This window comes from Hemiscyllium ocellatum, chromosome 10 (genome assembly GCF_020745735.1).
Source record: "Hemiscyllium ocellatum isolate sHemOce1 chromosome 10, sHemOce1.pat.X.cur, whole genome shotgun sequence".
Classification (NCBI taxonomy): domain Eukaryota; kingdom Metazoa; phylum Chordata; class Chondrichthyes; order Orectolobiformes; family Hemiscylliidae; genus Hemiscyllium; species Hemiscyllium ocellatum.
The window spans coordinates 11,989,080-12,009,303 of NC_083410.1; the positions used below are offsets into that span (position 1 = coordinate 11,989,080).

General features: G+C 41.9%; 1 protein-coding gene across 2 annotated transcripts in view; it reads left to right on the top strand.

Moving 5' to 3' along the window:
• The window catches only part of map3k21 (mitogen-activated protein kinase kinase kinase 21), a 96,991-nt gene extending 76,899 nt beyond the window's left edge, over positions 1-20,092 (top strand). Inside the window, exons 5-11 of one of the 2 annotated variants that reach the window (XM_060831263.1) lie at positions 428-668; positions 2,459-2,581; positions 10,888-11,010; positions 12,956-13,109; positions 14,476-14,576; positions 17,590-18,369; positions 19,097-20,092. In XM_060831263.1, coding sequence (XP_060687246.1) covers positions 428-668; positions 2,459-2,581; positions 10,888-11,010; positions 12,956-13,109; positions 14,476-14,576; positions 17,590-18,369; positions 19,097-19,533 — 1,959 coding nt within the window. In that variant the 3' untranslated portion in view covers positions 19,534-20,092. The remainder of the gene's footprint in view (positions 1-427; positions 669-2,458; positions 2,582-10,887; positions 11,011-12,955; positions 13,110-14,475; positions 14,577-17,589; positions 18,370-19,096) is intronic. The other variant, XM_060831264.1, reaches the window with a different exon arrangement.
• The last annotated feature ends 132 nt before the right edge of the window (positions 20,093-20,224 follow it).

A 20,224-nucleotide genomic window follows, 5' to 3' on the forward strand; every position in this document is an offset into this window, starting at 1 on the left:
TGAGCATGCACACACAACTTTAACTAATATTGATGGTGCATTTAGCTGCCTAAACCCCACACACTCTGTAATAAACTTCCAAAATCCTCCTATTGCTCCACCACCCACTCCTCATGATTAAATCTCACCGTAAAATCTACCTGTAACTAAACTTATCACTCTTCCAAATATTTTCTTATTTAGTACCTTTTATTATGTGAAACATCTTGACATTTTGATTTTACGTTAGACATTCTCTAATTAACATAAATTTAATGGATCCAACAATGTCTTTTGAGCGTTGCACATCGTGCAAATTTTTTTAAAAATTGTGCACAAGGTCAAGGATTTTAATTCTCATTCTCACTGGTCTGGTGTTTTATTGTGATCTGGTTCCAATTAACCCCAGACTTGGCAATGAACTTCAGCTTTCTTCTGTTGTTCCTAGGAGTTGCGATCACGAGAGGAGGAGCTGACGAGGGCAGAGCTCCAACAGAAGTCCCACGAAGAGCTGCTGAAGAGACGGGAACAACAGCTGGCAGAACGGGAAATTGATGTGTTGGAACGTGAGCTGAACATTCTCATCTTCCAGCTGAACCAAGAGAAACCAAAAGTGAAGAAAAGAAAAGGCAAGTTCAAGAGAAACCGGCTAAAGCTAAAAGATGGAAACCGAATCAGTTTACCTTCAGGTATGGAGTTAAAGACCATGAGGTCTGGATCTGCACACAGAATATTCTTACCAAGCTAAATTGAAATTTCAGGCTGATGAAAGTGTATACTTAAATTAAAATCCATGTAGCAGTTTCTGGCAGATGCAGAGTTGAATCTTCCTATCACTGGACTGTTCAATTCTGGTCACTATTTAGTGAACCCTGCTAGATGTTACACTTGTTTAGATGTTGGGTGAGAGCGGAGTGAATTTGCCATACCCCAGCAGTCAAATAGCCTGCCATCACTCACTCACTCCACTCTATCTCACTTTTTCACCTTCTGCATGAGTAATGTCATGCTCTACTGGAGTCTGAACAAGGACCTTTCTAGTTCTTTCCCTTTTTGCTTTTGATCCACTAACTATTTGTCCTGATAGCAGCATTCACTTTCTTTATCTCAAGTCTCTTAGGTAGGTATCTTGCACAGGATTTTAAGACTTTGAGGATGTAAATCACAGCCAGTCCATGCTAATATTAATGCTTCACATGAACCTTGTTCTATCTTTTCTTATCTATATGTATTGTTGTATTCGTCTATTGCATTTTTTGTTATATGCTTGTCCAGGTTCCCCTTGAAAGCATCTGGAGTTATGTCTTCAGCTGCTTCCTGTGCTAGCATAGTCCACCACATTGTCACCAGTCTTTGGAAAAAGACATTTCTTTTGAGCACCCTCTTGGATTCATGTTTTATTGATTACTCTGGTTAGGATCTTCTCTGCAAAGTAAGTGTCCTCTCTATAATCACTCTACCAAAGCCTTTGATAATTTTAAAGATTTCTATTAGAGCACCCCTCCGTTTCCTTTTGCAGGAGAAAGAGAACTCAGTTTGTCAATTTTTTTTTTGCAGGTATGTTTTGCAACATTTTGCCCAAATCTGAATACCTGTGTGAACACCAACTACTAACTTTAACTAAAATTTCACATTTCTTCACATATGGAAAGAGCGCTCTGTCACTCCACCAACAATCCAGCCATAACTTAGACCCCATATTTACAATTCTTTCTCTCAAGCCATTCTTCTAGCCTATTGGTGTCTCAGTTTTGGCTTCTGTTTACTGCTATTGCCAAACTTCCTGTCGCCCAAATGCAAAATGTATCCTAATTACAACCATAATTCACTTTTTCTTGTGTTTTTTTTTAATCCTCCTTCAAGCTGTATTGCTACAGTATTTAACACTTAAAGATATGCCAACATAAAAGCATCTCAGTACAATTTGATCTTTAATTATGGAAATATGTCAATGACACATGAATCTGGATCAGTGGTGCTGGAAGAGCACAGCAGTCCAGGCAGCATCCAACGAGCAGTGAAATCGATGTTTCGGGCAAAAGCCCTTTGCCCGAAATGTCGACTTCACTGCTCGTTGGATGCTACCTGGACTGCTGTGCCCTTCCAGCACCACTAATCCAGAATCTGGTTTCCAGCATCTGCAGTCATTGTTTTTACCCAATGACACATGAAGTCTTGGCACCAAGGTTCGATAATCAGTTTAGCGTAAATTCTCTATTTTTCAATTCCATTCCTTTAAAAATGAAGCTTAATAGTTTTGCTAACTAACTAACCACATCACTTCAGTTCCTTATTCAAATACACAATCTATAATGTCTCTGAAGAATTTCGGAAGATTGGTCAAGGAAAACCTGTATTGATTGATCCTGGGGTTAAGCTGGTGCTCCAAGTGCTTAGTATTTCAACAATGTAATATTGCATATCAGACTTAGCTGTGATGGATCATCTTCAGTGTCTTGATTTTTTTTCACGTTGATAGATTTTCAGCACAAGATCACTGTTCAAGCTTCTCCAACTCTCGACAAGCGGAAAAGCTTGAATGGCAGCAGTTATAGTCCACCGAGCAGCCCCACCATTATCCCAAGACTAAGAGCTATACAGCGTAAGTGCAGTGTTGGTTACATCAATCATGTGTGTTATGATAGTTTTGTACTGCTTACCAATTAAGACAGGTGACAGAGAAATGAATGAAACTGATTCCTTATTTGTTTAATTATCTCTTGGTGTAATCTTCCTTTTATATAAAAGGTCAGCATTTTTTTCTTTGCTCACGGGATGTGGTATTGCTGGCAAAGCCAGTATTTATTGACCTTTTTAAATTTTCTTTTAAAAGCTGGCAGTCCATATTTTGTACATAATCCACAGTGTCCAAATGGTCTAAGGAGCTTGTATATCTACAGTATATTTTGTGTGGATACCCTTCCTCAGGTTCAAATTCTGCACCAAAATCTTAGTTATTTCTCATGGTGTTCATGACCATCCAAACAGATCTAGGAAAAAGACCGCATATTTCCTAAATCCAATGTAGCTAACCAATTTACAGTATTAGTACCATTTTGATGATGGGCTCTGATTTTATTTTTGTCAGCACAATTCTGTTGCCTATTTTTGCCTGCTTCACTTTGACCATAAATCCCATAAGTTCTGGCTGGTAACGTCTATTGGGCATCTTTTTAATGTCAGCGTCTGGCTTTGGCATCTGCATCATGTTTCAAACTTTCTCACAACTGATACTTTGCATTGACCATTTATACGTTCATCTTACGTTCAGCTATGCGAAGCTTTGCTGAGGAAGGTTCATATTCGAATAATCTATACCCCAAATATGTTTGCAATATAATCCTTTTATTGTGCTGTAGTAAGTCTTTGACAAATAGTGTTCTGAGCAGTAGGATTCCAGAGAAATAAACACAATTACAAATTATGAGGAAAGGCTGAAGATTTTTATGGGTCTTTAATCACGCGCACCACCCTAAGAGTTAATTCCTAATAACAGATTTTGTGAGTAAAATCCCTGAAAGCTCGGCAATTCCTACAAAGTACCCACTTGGGTACCATCGAGGCATGGAATTGATAATCTCCGTTCTATTGCCCCTGCTTCCTATCACTATCTTGACCCCACTGAGAGAGAGAAATCAACACAAAGGCTACTTATGGACTGCACTTTCAGCAAACATTAAATTCTGTCCTGGCACATTGAACCCCAAGCAATTTGAGAATGATCAACTTTAATAATTTCATAAATTATACCTACAATAAAAATCTTTAAGCCACTTAATCTTAATATTTATGCTTTTGTTTAAACTTATGAGATTGCACCAGCTCCTAACCCTACATTTTGATGTACACGTAGATTGGGTATTTTATAACCTGGTAATTCATGGAAGGGTATCCCACTGAAAATGGCCCCAGTTTGGTTCCCAGTGCAAAGAGGCCTTTAACTCAATCTCTTCCAGGGAATAACTGTATAGTTTGATAAGGAACTGAATTTAGGTAATGTACAAAAGATACAATGAAGATTAGTATTCTCTGCAGCTGATTTGGCAAGAGAGATGGCATCTTGATGCAAGGTCCAAACATCTTTCTACAGCATTAGGTCCACATTTGATCACACCCTTTATTCCTGATGCCAGCCATTATGCATAGGAATTGAGATGTCAGAAGTCTTTAAAGGTGATGCTTGATTAGGAAAAGGCAGCACCTGATGCAGAGACTGAATAGATGAGGGTTTTTAAATTTACTGATAAGTTTACTGTATTGATTAGGATGACCTCAGTCAAGAGTGGCAAATAATCCTCTGCCCTGAACTAGGGCATCAAACAAATCTCCCAAGACATTAGTGGCACTTACTGTAGAAAGCAGAAAAAAGGTTAAAGGAGTTAGGGCTGAAAGGGTCCATCCAATGACCTTGGCAAATAGAATTAAGGAGAATCCCAAGGTTTCTCATGCATATATAAGGAACAAGAGGTAGCTAGGGACGGGGTAAGTTCACTCCAGGGTAGAGGAGGAACTTTGTGCATGGAGACAGAGCACGTGGGTGCGGTCCTTAATGAATATTTTGCATCAAGGAGAAGGATATGGTAGATGGTGATTCCAGAGGGGAATATGTTCAAGGGCATGTTGATATAAAAAACGCAGGTGGTGTTTAGTGTATTGAAAAGCATCAAGGGAGACAAGTCCCTGGGACCTCTTGGTATTTATCCCAGAATACTGAGTGATGAAATTGCTGAGTCCTTGTACAAAATCTTTGTATCCTCCTTCGTCACAAAATAGGTTCCTGAGCACTGGAGAATAACCAGTGTTGCTCCTTTGTTTAAGAAGGCCAACAGGGATAATCTGGGAAGTACAGGTTCGTGAGCTTTAGTCAGAGGAAATTATTGGAGAAGATTCTTGGGATGGGATTTACTCACATTTGGAAAAATATGGACTTGTTATAGAACATTGCAGCGCAGTACAGGCCTTTCAGCCCTCGCTGTTCACCGACCTGTGGAACCAATTTGAAGCCCATCTAACTGACACTATTCCATTCTCCTCCCATATATTTATCCAATGACCATTTAAATGCTCTTAAAGTTGGTCAGTCTACTACTGTTGCAGGCAGTGCATTCCATGCCCCGATTACTCGTCTGAGTAAAGAAACTACCTCTGACATCTGTCCTATGTCTAACATCCTTCAATTTAAAGCTGTGTCCCTCGTGCTAGCCATCGCCATCTGAGGAAAAAGGTTCTCACTGACCAACCTATCTAACCCTCTGATTATCTTATATGTCTGAATCAAGTCACCTCTTTACCTCCTCTCAAATGAAAACTGTCTCAAGTCCCTCAATGTTTCCACGTTAGACCTTCCTCCATACCAGGCAACATCTCATAAATCTCCTTTGAATCCTTTCCAAAGCTTCTACATTTCCTATAATGCAGCGACCAAAACTGTACACAATACTCTAAGTGAAGCCGCTCCAGAGTTTTATGCAGCTGCAGCATGATTCTGAAACTAAATCCCTCTACCAATAAAAGCTCACACATTGTATGCCTTAACAACCCTATCATCCTGCGTGGCAACTTTCAAGGATCTATGTACCTGGATACAGAGATCTCTCTGCTCATCTACACTGCCAAGAATCTTACTATTAGCCCAGTACTCTGTTACTCCTTCCAAAGTGAATCACCTCATACTTTGCTGCATTAAATGCCATTTGCCACCTCTCAGCCCACCTCTGCAGCTTATCTATGTCTTTCTATAACCTGCAACATCCTTCGTCACTATCCACAACTCTACTGACCTTCGAGTCATCTGCAAATTTACTAACCCATCCTTCCATGCCCTCATCCAGGTCATTTATAAAAATGACAAACAACAGTGGAACCAAAACAGATTCTTGTGATACACCACTAACTAAACTCCAGGAAGAATATTTCCCATCAACCACCATCTTCTGTCTTCTTTCAGTTAGCCAATTTCTGATCCAAACTGCTAAATCACCTTCAATCCCATGCCTCCGTAATTTGTGCAATAGCCTACCATGGGGGGAGCCTTACCAAATGCCTTACTGAAATCCATATACACCACATTAAATGCTTTACCCTCATCCACTGTTTGGTCAACATCTCAAAGAACTCAATAAAGTTTGTGAAGCATGACATACCTTGTTGACTATCCCTAATCAACTCATTCCTATTTCTTATAACCCTTTCCAATAGTTTATCCATAACTGAAGTAAGACTCACAGGTCTATAATTTCCAGGGTTGTCTCTACTCCTCTTCTTGAACAAGGGAAAAACATCTGCTATCCTCCAGTCTTCTGGCACTACTCCTGGAGACAATGACGACATAAAGATCAAAGCCAAAGGCTCAGCAATCTTCTCCCTGGCTTCCAAGGGAATCCTAGGATAAATCCCATTTGTTCCGGGAACTTATCTGTTTTTACACTTTCCAGAATTGCTAACAGCTCCTCCTCTTTATGCACCTCAATCCCGTATAGTCTATTTGCCTGTATCTCAGTGTTCTCCTTGACCACATTGTGTTTTTTTTTCTAATGTGAATACTGACGAAAAGTATTCATTTAGAACATCCCATCTCCTCTGATTCCACTCACAACTTCCCACTACTATGCTTGATTGGTCCTAATCTTACTCTAGTCATTCTTTTGTTCCTGTTATACCAATAGAAAGCCTTAGGGTTTTCCTTGATCCTAACCGCCAGTGACTTCTCGTGTCCTCTCCTGGCTCCCCTTAGCTCTCTCTTTAGGTCTTTCCTGACTAACTTGTAACTCTCAAGTGCCCTAACTGAGCCATCACATCATATCCTTACATAAGCCGTCTTCTTCCCCTTGACAAGAGATTCAAGTTCCTTAGTAAACCACGGCTCCCACGCTCGACAGCTTCCTCCCTGCCTCACTGGTACATACTTATCAAGGACCTTGTTAGCAACAAGCAACATGGCTTTGTGCAAGGGAGGTTTTGTCTCTCAGACTTAATTAAGTTTTTTGAGGAAGTGACAAAGATGGTTGGGGGCAGAGCAGTGGATGTTGTCTATGTGTACTTTAGCTAGACCTTTGACAAGGTCCGTCATGGCAGGCTGATAACAATGGTTACTTGAAAGCTGGGTGGGCTGGTAAGGTGGAAACAGAACTGACTTAGTCATACAAAAGATAGAAGGGTGTTTGTCTGACTGGAGATGTGTGACCAGTGGTATTCCACAGGTTGCAGTTCTGGCATCCCTGATGTTTAATGTGTATAAATGATTTTGAAGAGAATGTATGTTGTCTAATTAGTAAGTTTAGCTAAGAGTGGTGCTAGAAAAGCACAGTCGGTCAGGCAGCATCCGAGGAGCAGGAAAATCAATGTTTTGGGCAAAAGTCCTTCATCAGGACTGAACGCAGGGAGCCTCTGGGGCGGAGAGATAAATGGGATGGGGGTGGAGGGTGGGAGAAGTTACAAAGAATGCAGTGGGTGGATGGGGGTGAGAATGAAGGTGATAGGTCAGAGAGGATGCTGGTACGGGTTGGTGGGAAGGAGGATTGGCAGATAGGACCGGTCATGAGGATGGTGCTGAGCTGGAAGGTTGGAACTGGGGTAAGGTGGGGGAAGGGGAAATGAGGAAACTGGTGAAGTCCCCTGGGGTTGAAGTGTTCTGATGTGGAAGCTGAATCATTCTTCCTCCAGGTGTTGTGTGGTGAGGGAGAGCCAGTGGAGGAGGCCCAGGACCTGCATGTCCTCAGCAGAGTGGGAAGGGGGAGTTGAAATGTTGGGCCATGGAGCAGTGGGATTGATTGGTGCAGGTGTCCCGGAGATGTTCCCTAAAGCGCTCTGCGAGGAGGCGTCCAGTCTCCCCAATGTAGAGGAGACTGCATCGGGAGGAACAGATACAATAAATGACATTGGTGGGATGTGCAGGTGAAACTTTGATGGATGTGGAAGGCTCCTTTAGGGCCTTGGATGGAGGTGAGGGGGGAGGTGTGGGCGCAGGTTTTACAATTCCGGCAATGGCAGGGGAGGGTGCCAGGAGGGGAAGGTGGTTTGTTGGGGGGGGGCATGGACCTGATCAGGTAGTCACAGAGGGAACAGTCTTTGAGAAAAGCAGAAAGGGGTGGGGAGGGAAATATATCCCGGATGGTGGGGTCTGTTTGGAGGTGGCGGAAGTGTCGGCAGATGATGCGGTTTATGCGAAGGTTTGTGGGGTGGAAGGTGAGGACTGGGGGTGGGGGGTGTCTGTCCTTGTTACAGTTGGACGGGTAGGGTTTGAGGATGGAGGTGCAGGATGTGGATGAGATGCGTTGGAGGGCATCTTCAACCGCATGGGAAAGAAAATTGCAGTCTTTAAAGAAGGAGGCCATCTGGTGTGTTCAGTGGTGGAATTGGACCTCCTGGGAGTAGATACGGCAGAAGCAGAGGAATTTGAAATATGAAATAGCATTTTTACAGGAGGTAGGGTCGGAAGAGGTGTAATCCAAGTAGCTGAGAGAATCTGTGGGTTTGTGTAAAAAAAAAAATGTCGGTGTCAAGTCAGTCAGTCATTGATGGAGATGGAGAGGTCCAGGAAGGGGAGGGAGGCGTCAGAGATGGTCCAGGTGAATTTAAAGTCGGGGTGCAATGTGTTCGTGAAGTTGATGAATCACTCAACCACCTCGTGGGAGCACAAGGTGGCACCGATGCAGTCATCAATGTAGTGGAGTAAAGGGTGAGGAGTGGTGCCGGTGTAACTATGGGAGATGGACTGTTCTACATACCGGACAAAGAGATAGGCATAGCTGAGGCCCATACGGGTGCCCATGGCTACCCCTTTCGTCTGGAGGAAGTGGGAGGATTCGAAGGAGAAATTGTGACGGGTGAGGACCAGTTCAGACAAACGAATGAGTGTGTCAGTGGAAGGATACTGTTGGGGATCTCCCTCCCCTTCCTGGACCTCTCCATCTCCCTCAATGACAACCGACTTGACACTGACATTTTTTATAAACCCACCGACTCCCACAGCGACCTGGATTACACCTCTTCCCACCCTACATCCTGCAAAAATGCCATCCCGTATTCCCAATTCCTCTGCCTCTGCCGGATCTGCTCCCAGGAGGACCAGTTCTACCACAGAACACATCCCCATCCGCCTATAGTACTCCTTGTTACTTTCCCCCACCCACCTCTCTGACCTATCACCTTCATCCCCATCCCCATCCATCTATTGTACCCTTTGCTACCTTCTCCCCAGCCCCACCCCCCTCCCATTTATCTCTCCACCCTGGAGACTCCCTGCCTTCGGTCCTGATGAAGGGCTTTTGCCCGAAACATCGATTTTCCTGCTCCACGGATGCTGCCTGACCTGCTGTGCTTTTGCAGCACCACTCTAAACTCTGATTTCCAGCATCTGCAGTCCTCGCTTTTGCCTAATTAGTAAGTTTGCATTTTTTACAGAGGTTGGGGGAGCTGCAGATAGTAAGGATTGTTAGAGGATACAGCGGGATAAAGATCTGCTGGAAACTTGGGAGAAATTGCAGATGGAATTTAATCTGGACAAATGCAAAGTAATGCATTTTGGAATGTCTGATATAGAAGGGAAGCATACAGTAAATGGTATTACTTCCCCTTGAAACACTGACATACAATTCCTGCACCAACTGAGATTACCATGAAAAGCTCCCCTCCTCAACCTCTCTGCTCACCTCAGACCTTAAATCACTACCAGCCATGTCTCTAATGAGAGAGCCAACCCTCTGGTCTTGTCAGACTGTGACAACTTTACCTTTTATATCACAAACAATGGGGGACCCAACACTGAACACAAGAGCTTCCAGTCACACAAACAGCCTTATACCATCACCTCTCTCTTGCCGCAGAGCCAATTTTGGATCCAACTTGCCAAGTTACCCTCGATCCCATGTGCTTCCATCGGTCTGTCATGTGGGACCTTACCAAAGGCTTTGCTGAAACTCATATAAACTACCTGGTCGCTACCTCAAAAATATTAATCAAATTTATTCCGTAAATGATTAGCTTCACAGCACCATTGCTAAGATTAGCTTTCAATTAATAACATGAATTGAAATTCCATCAGCTGCTGTCCCTAGAACATTAGCCTGGCTCTCTAAATCATAAGTCCAGTGACATTGCAATTATGCCACCATCTCTCCTGTGATGAGAATAGGACTAGGATTCCATGGCTAATGCATAGAGGCTGAATGGCCAATGTTTGTGCAATTGAGAATCAGAACTTGAACTTTTAGAGAAAGGGTTAAAATTACCACAGATTAACCAGTTACCAAAGCAATGCATTTCTTCCTTATTGTTTTGTGGGATGTAGACACTGCTCAACAAGACCAAGATTTGTTGCCTGCCAAAAAACACTCTTGCACTTAGTAGCTTGTGAGGCCATTTTGGAGCGCAGTTAAGAGCCACATACATGTTGACCAGAAACAAAAACTGATATTGCTGAAGAAACTCAGCAGGTCATGCAGCATCTCTGAAGAGAAAACAGAGTTAGTGTTTTGAGTCTCTCCAGCAATTTGTTTTAATTTGAGATCTTCAGCATCTGCGATTCTTTGTTGTATTTACATGTAGACTAGATTGAATATAAATAGCGGTTTTCCTTCCCTAAAAGGCATAATACAACGGATGACCGTTATCAAAGTCCCAGTTTAGCATCGATTAGCTTTGTTTCTGATTTGTTCATTGAATTTAAAATCCACCAGCTGCTCTGATGGATATTGAGCTCAGGGGCATCAGCCTGGGCCTCCTGATCAATAGTCCAGTGGCAATTTCACTTTGCCATCATGGCCCTAATGCTGTATTGTTTCTGTTACAAATGATTATTGTAAATTGCCATTCTCAATATTTTTTCTTAAAGATCTGCATGCAAATAACAGAACTTCAGACAGCTGTTTCCCCTCCACTACCTTCCCCTATTTTGTTTATTTTCTTCAGTGAGCTCCAAAACAGATGCTGTCAATTCCATTGGCAACCGCAACAGCATATATGTATACCAACAGGATGTCGATATCGCATGTGAATATACAAGCAAATTCCTCAGTAGGTCTAAGACAAAAGGCAAGGCGTTTGTATTACATCAGGAAGCAATACACCTTTGCATCCCAATATTGCACTGTTCAGCGGTGTTCTTTTTGAAGCATTCACACCAATTCTTTCAGTTGTCATGTTTTCAATAATGTTTAGGCATTCACTTCAGAGTCTGGGGACCATTTTGCCTGCATGTTAGTGTCAAAAGAGTGACAATGAATCAGCAGCCCACTTTTCATATCTCTATTTCTATTTTCATTGGCACAAAAACAAAATCTCTCATCTCCTCCCCATTCGTTGTGCAGTTTGAACATGCCAGTTTGTAATTAGCTAATTGACTTTCAGGGTGAAACAATCCAGCTTGTCTCCCCTCAGTTCAGTCAAGCTGCTAGATGGCACTGGTTCTTCCTGCTACCTTCAAAACATAACCAGTCCTTGGAACATCTGGTTGTCGATCTAATGCTAAGTTGATTTTGACAGTTGCCAAGTGAAAACCAAGGTGAGAAAGTGCAACAAAATAAACTAGCCACAACAAGACATGACGCTCTCTCACTAGTATCCTCACATATGGATGAGGAAGGACACCACTTCGACTGGGACAATAGATCCATCCTAGGACAAGCCAAACAAAAACACGGATGAGAATTCCTAGAAGCATGGCATTCCAACCGGAACCCTATCACAAACACATCGAGTTAGATCCCATCTACCATCCCCTGAGAAAAGGAACAGGAAGTGACTTTACCACAGGAAATTACATCACCAACCCAAAGAAGCCCAAACGTATATGGACGGCACAGTGGTTAGCACTGCTGCCGCACAGTGCTAGAGACCTGGGTTCAATTCCCGCCTCAGGCGACTGTGTGGAGTTTGCACATTCTCCCTGTGTCTGCGTGGGTTTCCTCCGGGTGCTCCGATTTCCTCCGGGTGCTCCGATTTCCTCCCACAGTCCAAAAACGTGCAGGTTAGGTGAATTGGCCGTGAAAATTGCCCGTGGTGTTAGGTGAAGGGGTAAATGTAGGGAAATGGGTCTGGGTGGGTTGTTCTTCGGAGGGTCGGTGTGGACTTGTTGGGCTGAAGGGCCTGATTCCACACTGTAAGTAATCTAACCTAATCTAAATGGAAAGCGGGAATTTTCAGCATTGCTTCGAATGAGGTCCACTGAAGATGTTACCTAGGAAGGTAACGAAACATCTGGAAATGAACCCTCCAGCTCAGCGAGCAAACCTACATCCAAACCTCAACCTGAGTTACAAATCTTCTCAAAACTCGCAAAACAAACTGTCAACAATATTAATTATTAAAATGTTCATTTAAATTCTTCTCTCCGTCTGCTCCATGGTACTTTCACATAGTTTGATTATTTTAATAGATGTATTTATATCAGCCCCCTTAAGCGATGAAAGTTCGGAATGATCTACCAAGCAAGTTAACAGAAACAAAAAACATTGGAGTTAATCAAAGTACAATTAGATACTGTTTCAAAAGTTAATATGAGATGAATGGGTAAATGAACTGACTTTTCGTCATCCTTGACTTCATTCCTTTTGAAGTGAATGCTTTTATATTTTGGCAACCTGACTCTGGGGCATTCACCACTGAACAGTGCATTAAAGATTAAATCTGCCTGTTGTTAGACATCTGTCAATTGATAAACTGAACTAACTTTTTCTCTCATCAGCGAGTTTGGCTCCTGTCACTATTGGTTTGTTGCTGCAGCTTGGCTGTTCCTTCTTTGCTCTTGGCTCTATTTAGCAATCATTGCAGCAAAAATTTTTAACTTTTGAATCTTTTCTGGTGGGCTTATGTGGCCTTCACGATCTGTTGCTTTCTATGGTGCCTGATTGAGCCTTGCTTTGTATTTAGCTTTTAAGTCCAGCTGACAAATACTGTGACCCTGCAGGGGTGAATTCCCATGTTTTGTACACTCTTGGATTACTTGTAAAACTTGTGATTTTTACTATACTTTGTTCAGTTACCCTTGATGAGAGCAATAGAACCTGGGGTAAAAGCACCATATACCGGCAAGAAGATTATGAAGAAGAAGTGCAGAAAGCTTGCAAAAAGAAAGGGCGAACTTGGGGACCTAGTTCTATGCAAACAAAAGAGCGAGCCAGCTGTGAGGAAAGGTAAGTGCTAAAAGGTGGGGGGGTGGTTGCCATGGCAGTCTTCCAATAGCCATTCATTATTCATATGCCTAAACTGAGCATTGGTGGGCTTTTTCATGGAACGTGGATGTTCACGTCAAGGCCAAAATTTGTTACCCATCCATAATGGCCCATGAACTCTGTAGCTTGCTAAGCCATTTCAGAGGTTAATTAACAGTCAACTGTACCGTTGTGGTGCTGGAGTTGCATGTAGGCCAGACCAGGTAAAACTGACAGATTTTGTTCCTGAAAGGATGCAGTGAACTAAATGGGTTCTTAAAACAATCAATAGTTTGTATGGTTACCATTTTAAGACTAACTTTATATTTCAGATTGACCGTGGAGTGCACAACAATTATGCTTGAGTCCACATTTGCCCAATCACCATGCACATATTTTGTAGGGGCCGCCACAAAATAGTGATGAACAATGGAAATCTGTGCTCCCTGGTTCTTAATTCTTCTACCAGTGGGAATAGTTTCTCCCTATCTACACAGTTTGTGATTTTGAATACCTCTATAAATATCTCAACCTTCGCTTCTCCATGAAGGAGAATAGTCCCAATTTCCCCAATCTATTCACCATGACTGAAGTTCCTTGACTCTGGAATTACTTTTGTGAAACTTTTCTGCACCATCTCTAATGCCTTCACCCTTCCTCAAGTGTGGTGACCAGAAATTGAGGCCGGACCAGTATTTTGTAGAGGTTTAACATAATTTCCTTGTTTTTGATGCTGTACTCTATTTATACAGCAAAAGAAGCCATAGACACACTCAGCCTGCTCTGCCACCTTCAATGGTTTATGCACATGGAACAGGATGTGCACGTTAGAGGTTGGGAACTGTGCTATTGATTCAATAAAAAGTTTACTATTTAAAGACTCGCAGTTGTCCACTTCATTTTTGTGAAGATCACGTACATACATGGAAGTAAATGATAACTGAAAGTTTTAACTTCCAAGAACCTTAGACTAATTCCCTAACTTTGGTGATAGAGAGAGGAAGCTATAAAACTGAACTAAAAACCAACTCGGGCCTTTCTGTGCTTTATTTTGTCTCATTATTCTTCAAACCCGGCTGTATGCTTGTCTGTTTTAGTACCCTGCAGTAAAGTGATCAGCCCTGAGTTTGAGCCTAAATTTATTCCCACCCCACCTCATGGATTTCTAATGAGAATGTTCTGGTTCTGTATTGTCTTCATTTTCTTGGTTTTTGCTGGCATTCTGTGTGTGTGTGTGTGTGTTCGTGTGTGTGTGTGTGTGTGTGTGTGGAATAGAGGAATGAAGGATGGAACATAGAATGTCATGAGAAATAAGATCATACAAAATTATTTTTGTTTTAAATTTTAGGACAAGGCCTTTGTCAGATGGAAACAACCCATGGTCTACAAGTTTGTTGAAGACTCCAACTTTACCTCTAACCTCAGTTTTTGCAAATGTTACAGACCATGGTATGAATTTTTACCAAACTTGTCGAACATTTTTCATTCTGAGAGTAATTTTACCAGCTATTTGGAGTGAGTTAAAAAAAATTCATGATTCATAGGTGTCACAGTGGAAATAAAGATTTGGATATTTCATCACCAATGTTTTCAAAATGTTTTACAACCATCTTTAAAGTATAGCTACTGTTGTAATGGAGTAAACCTGAAAATTAATTTGCATGCAAGAAATTCCCATTCACAGCAGCGTGATAGTGTCTAAATAATCAGTTTCTCTGATGTTGGTTAAGGGATAAATATGAGCCAGGACACATTGGGATTGTTGCTCTGTTCCTCTTTGAAATAATGCCATTGGATCTTTACATACAACCAAGTAGGGAGATGGAGCCTTGATCTAATCTCTTACCTGAAAGTAAACAGCTCTGACAATGTAGCACTCCCCACCCTTCCGGTACTAGACTGTAGTGTTGGCTTTGATTTGTATGTTCAAGCTCTAGAGTGCGACTTCAACCTGAACTTGGCGCAGAAAATTCTCTTAATTAAGTCATGTCTGACATATGTAGATGACACTTTATAAATAAAATCGATGCAGACCAGTTTCATTCACAGTCAGTAATCTGTCAATTGGAAGAGGTAGAATTGGTGTTGATACTACAGGTTTCTGCTCTTAATTGTGATTTGTCTGATTATCCAAATATAAAAAAACCTCTCTGTCTCTCACGTGGCCATTATTCTAATCTGAGCCTTTTCAGTGTACACATGAATTAGTTGCAGGTCTAGGCAATTTGAAACTTTCAGCCTGGTCCATCGTATAGTGGGAGAATCTTAATTTTTAAACCCCTAATTTCTTTCTTCAGTAAGGATACCAGAATTCCAGATGCAGTTAATGAGGTGCCTGTGCAACTTATGTACCTTTTATATTCTGCTTCCTTGTGATCATACAACATAGGAGGAAAAATAGACCGTTTCATGAGATCATGGCTGAACCCTTTAACTCCACTTTCCAGCCTTTTCAGCACAACCTTTGATTCATTTACAGATTAACAATCTGTAAACCCTCACAATAAATGCCAATATTCTATTCAACTTACTAAGCATGAGCTGTAACTGCATTTAACTTCTGTGTTCCATACATATGATCCCTCTGTAATCTTGAGTTCTGCAATCTATTTTCAATTAAGTAATATGTGGTGCCTGTCAAGCAGCCTGTTATGTCCTGGATGATAAACTTCTTGAGAGTGTTTGGAGCTGTACCCATCCAGGCAGGTGGGGAGTATTCAATCGCATTCCTGACTTGTGCCTTGTACATTGTGGATGGCCTTTGGGAAGTCAGCAGCTGAGTTACTCACCATGGTTTTCATATCCTCTGACCTACTCTTGTAACCACTGTTTATGTGGTGAGTCCAATTGAGTTTCTGGTCTATGGTAACCCCGAAAGGTGTTGATTGTGGGGGATTCATTGATAACACCATTGATGGTAAGGCAAGTATTCTTATGTTTTATGTCTTCTACAGTGAAGACAAGCATAAGCTACTGGTTCAACGCTTCTGCATTTCCTCGTCTCCCATTATTTGCCATGTTCTTCATCTAAGGAACCAGCACTCAATTTACTTATATTTTTAAATACCTTTGGAAACAGTTAGTGTTTTAATGTCTCTAGCTAACTTATTCTCATTCTATTTTCTCACTCAATATTTGTTTGTCATTTTTTGAAAAGAATCTGTCCAATCTTCTGACATAACTCTAATCTTTGTGGTATTGTACAATAGTCTCTTAAATTTCACTGACCTATTTACAAATGGTGCATTGTCATAATGCCTTTATTTCCTCAATGGAACATATTTATCTGTCTTATGACTACCTCCTGAAATTTCTACCACTATTTCCTTACTGTGCTACCTTTTAACAGGAACCATCCAAACTATTTGACCCCCCCAGCAGAAGCAAATCATGGGCTAAATCTTTTTGATAAATGTTAGCTAGATGTCCATGTTCCAAAAAGGCAGTCTGACCCTAGCCTGGGGGGATTGAAACCAATTGCACTGCCCTTGACTGTACTCAACTGACTGAGCACAATTAGCAGCTGATGCTTTGTAGGGCGAGCTAAATCTTTGACACAATTTGCCAAAACGGAAGCTTTTTTTTAAAAAATGTACCCATACTGTAGTGAATTACTTTAGCTGAGGAAAAGAATGTTAATTTTTAACTCTATTTTGCATTGCCTGGGGTTGCCCGTAGATTTAGGCCTATTGTTGGCTTCAAATTTGGGCAGTTCCCTGAGGAAATATCCCAGGTGGTCACCCTGTCATCATTATGGAGCATTGTGTCCTGGGGCGTGGAACCTAGTCATGGATTAGTTTTTTTTTTGAAGAATGAACAAGAGCCTATTAGCTTCACTAGAAGAACATTGAACAGTACAGCACAGGAACAGGCCCTTTTAACCCACAATATTCTGCTGAACATGATGCCAATTCAAACTAATCCCTTACGCCTGATCTTGGTCCATATCCCTCCATTCCTTGCATATTTATGTGCTTACCTAAAAATTGCTTAAGCGTCCCTGTCATATCTGCTTCCTCCACTACCCCTAGCAGCGTGTTTCAGACTCCTATCACTCTGTGTTTAAAAAAAAAATTGCCGCTCACAACTTTCTCCTCTGAACTTTCCTCCTCTCACCTTAAATGCATGCCCCCTAGTATTAGGCATTTCAACTCTGGGGGAAAAAGATTCTGACCATCAACCCAATCTATGTATCTCATAATATCAAATGTTCTGTCAGCCACCTCTACTCAAGAGAAAACAACTCAAGTTTTTCTGACCTCTCTGACAGTTCATACCCTCTAATCCAAGCAGTATCCCTTCTACACCCTCTCCAAAGCCTCCACAAAATTCCTGTAATGTGGCGACTGGAATTGAATGCAAGACTTTAAGTTTGACCTAAACAAAGTCTTATAGAGCTGCAAAATGCAAGTATGAGGGGTTCTGATTGAAGTAGTAACTTATCTGATTGTTTTACCAACAGGTAGCACTTCTGAACAGATACGAGCAGCTGATGACTATGAAAATCGACCAAAGCAGTCCAAATTACCTAACCAGGTGTATATTGATCTACCTCTTCGCAAAGATCATCAGGGAGAGGGAGATGCTGGCAGTGAAAGTCAGGAGGAGGTGACACCCATCAGTTCAGCCAACAGCACCCCACAGGTCACTCCCACAAACAGCCTGAAGCGATTAACACAGAGGAAGAAAACCGATATGGTACTGTATGGGTGTGCTGTGCTGCTTGCATCTGTGGCCTTGGGATTTGATGTCAGAGAAGTGAATAAATCTCAGGCTTCAGAGGAAATTGAGATCAAAGAGGAGAAGAAGAAAAAGGAAGGCCTCTTTCAGAGAACCAGCAGGTTCCGCAGAAGCACAAGTCCTCCCAACAGGACAGTCTCCAGGAAGGAAGAGACGAACATTCCCTCACTAAACTCCCATTCTGTTAATCTTTTGTCAATGTCTTCCATATCCAAATGTAATTCCACAAGGTCCTTGCTCCGATCAGACAGTGAGGATACATCCATTTATAACATGCCTGTCACCCCGAACACTCTCCCCCATAGACCAGAATTCTTGACTGACAATCCTCCAAATGGCTCTGTGAATGGAGTACATAAGGATCTGGATGAATCTCCTTTATCGGACTCGGATGCACCAGGTTTTATGTGTCTGTCTGAATCCAGTACACCACCAGAAAAGGGAGCTGCTAACCCCAATGTAACCCGCCATGGCCAGTTATCATCAGATGAAAGCCCAGCCAGTAAGTTTTTCTTTCTTGTCCAAGGCCACATTTCCAACCACAGGTCTTTCTCAGGTTCCTCTGACCTGGAAGGCTGTACCACGAATGAAGGGATGTCAATTTACATTTGGAATTCCCCATTCTGCAACTGATTTTAATTGCATCAATTGGTGGCCTCTTAACAACCAGAGGCCAACATATGTGTCTCACTGAGAGAAACAGAAACCTCTCTGTAGGATTGATATTCTGTAAAGAGATTGTACTTCAGTAGAACATGAGTGGAACTTGCAATTAAGTATTGGGGGGGGTGGGGGGTGGGAAACACCCTTGCCTTCACTGCTGGAGAGCATGCAAAGGGAAGGGAATGCCATTAAATAAGTCAGCAGCCACCATTTAAGAAGGGCAATGAATGAAGACATAGAAATATGAACAACGAGCACATGGTTCACAAGGAGGGCGCGAACAGCAAATATCCATGCATCATAACAAGACCACTGCATTACTTGGAGGGGGATGAAGGTGTGCGTTTGTGCTGTAAAATGCTACCTTAATTGATGGGCTCTGAATTTCCAAGTCTATTCTATTTATTGGGCAGTGTTATTGTCATTTTTCAAGTTTTTTTCTATGTTAAGTGTCTGACAAAAATCAGCATGTTAAATTGTACTATATGATTGACACCTATTAAGAGGCGGGCTCATTATTTTGGATGATTGTGAAACCATTATTTTCTCTTTATTTTTCTTTTTAGCCAATGGAGATTCTGACTCCAGTCCTCATAGAGAATCATCAGAGTTCCCACGTCTTCCAGATCCCAGAACCATTTATCCAATGTCTGGAAGACGAAGAACCCCAAAAAGGGACGCAACACCAGAGAGACCAAAATCTGGTGACATGGTACCAAGGCCTCGGCCTTCCTTGTCCCGAATAAGAATGGACCCCTGGCGACTCGTGTCTCAGTTGATAGGCCAAGATGAGTCATTAGAAAGCACAGGAGATGTAATAGTGACTAGTTCAGACATAGCTCTTACTACTGAGTGCCAACCCAGTTTGCGCTTTGGTGCCTGCTCTCTACTAGACATGGACATGGAAGGCCAGAGCCAGGATGGCACAGTACCCCTCTGCAAAAGTGAATCTAAGCCGAGCAGACCATGTGGCTTTGAACTGGAGAAAGAGTTTCTGTCTTAGCACTCACTGCCTAGGATACAAGACCATGCAAACATTCCCTTTTCATGATTTGGGAGCAAATATCTATGAATGCAATGAACCACATTTGGAAAAAGAAATGTGAACAGAATGTAATTTGTTTTAGGTGTCATGTGATACTTTTTTTTGTAACTGTAGGTCCATGGGGTTGCATCTGAACAGAACAGATGAAAAGTGTCATCTCACTACTGTCCTCTTTGTTGACACCTGACTCTCAATTCTTGGACCCAAGCAGGATTTTTGATCTTGGGTCACAGGTACAGAAAGATGGTCTAATCCTGCGCCTAGTTCTGGCTCTCAGATTTGGTAAAGCAAGTGCATGTTGCTGACAAACCAGAAATCGATCTGCTGCATGTGAAACTGGATTATCAGTTTGGCATTTGGCTCTTGGTGTATTGCACTTTGAATGTTCTGAACACAACAAAAATGTATCTGAGGTCATTACATGTCCATTGCATATTTAAATTGTAAGTCTAATCGGGTATTTTGTCATTTGCTTAAAAAACAACTCATTAATCTTCTTTGCATTAAACCTCCAATGTGGTGCGCGATCTTTTATACCCATAATTGACTGTTTATGAATAATTTAGGTTCTAACTCTCAATCTTAACACTTTATTTCTCTGACACAGTGAGTGTCCTTTTGACTGTTCCTCCATATCATTACCTTCTCA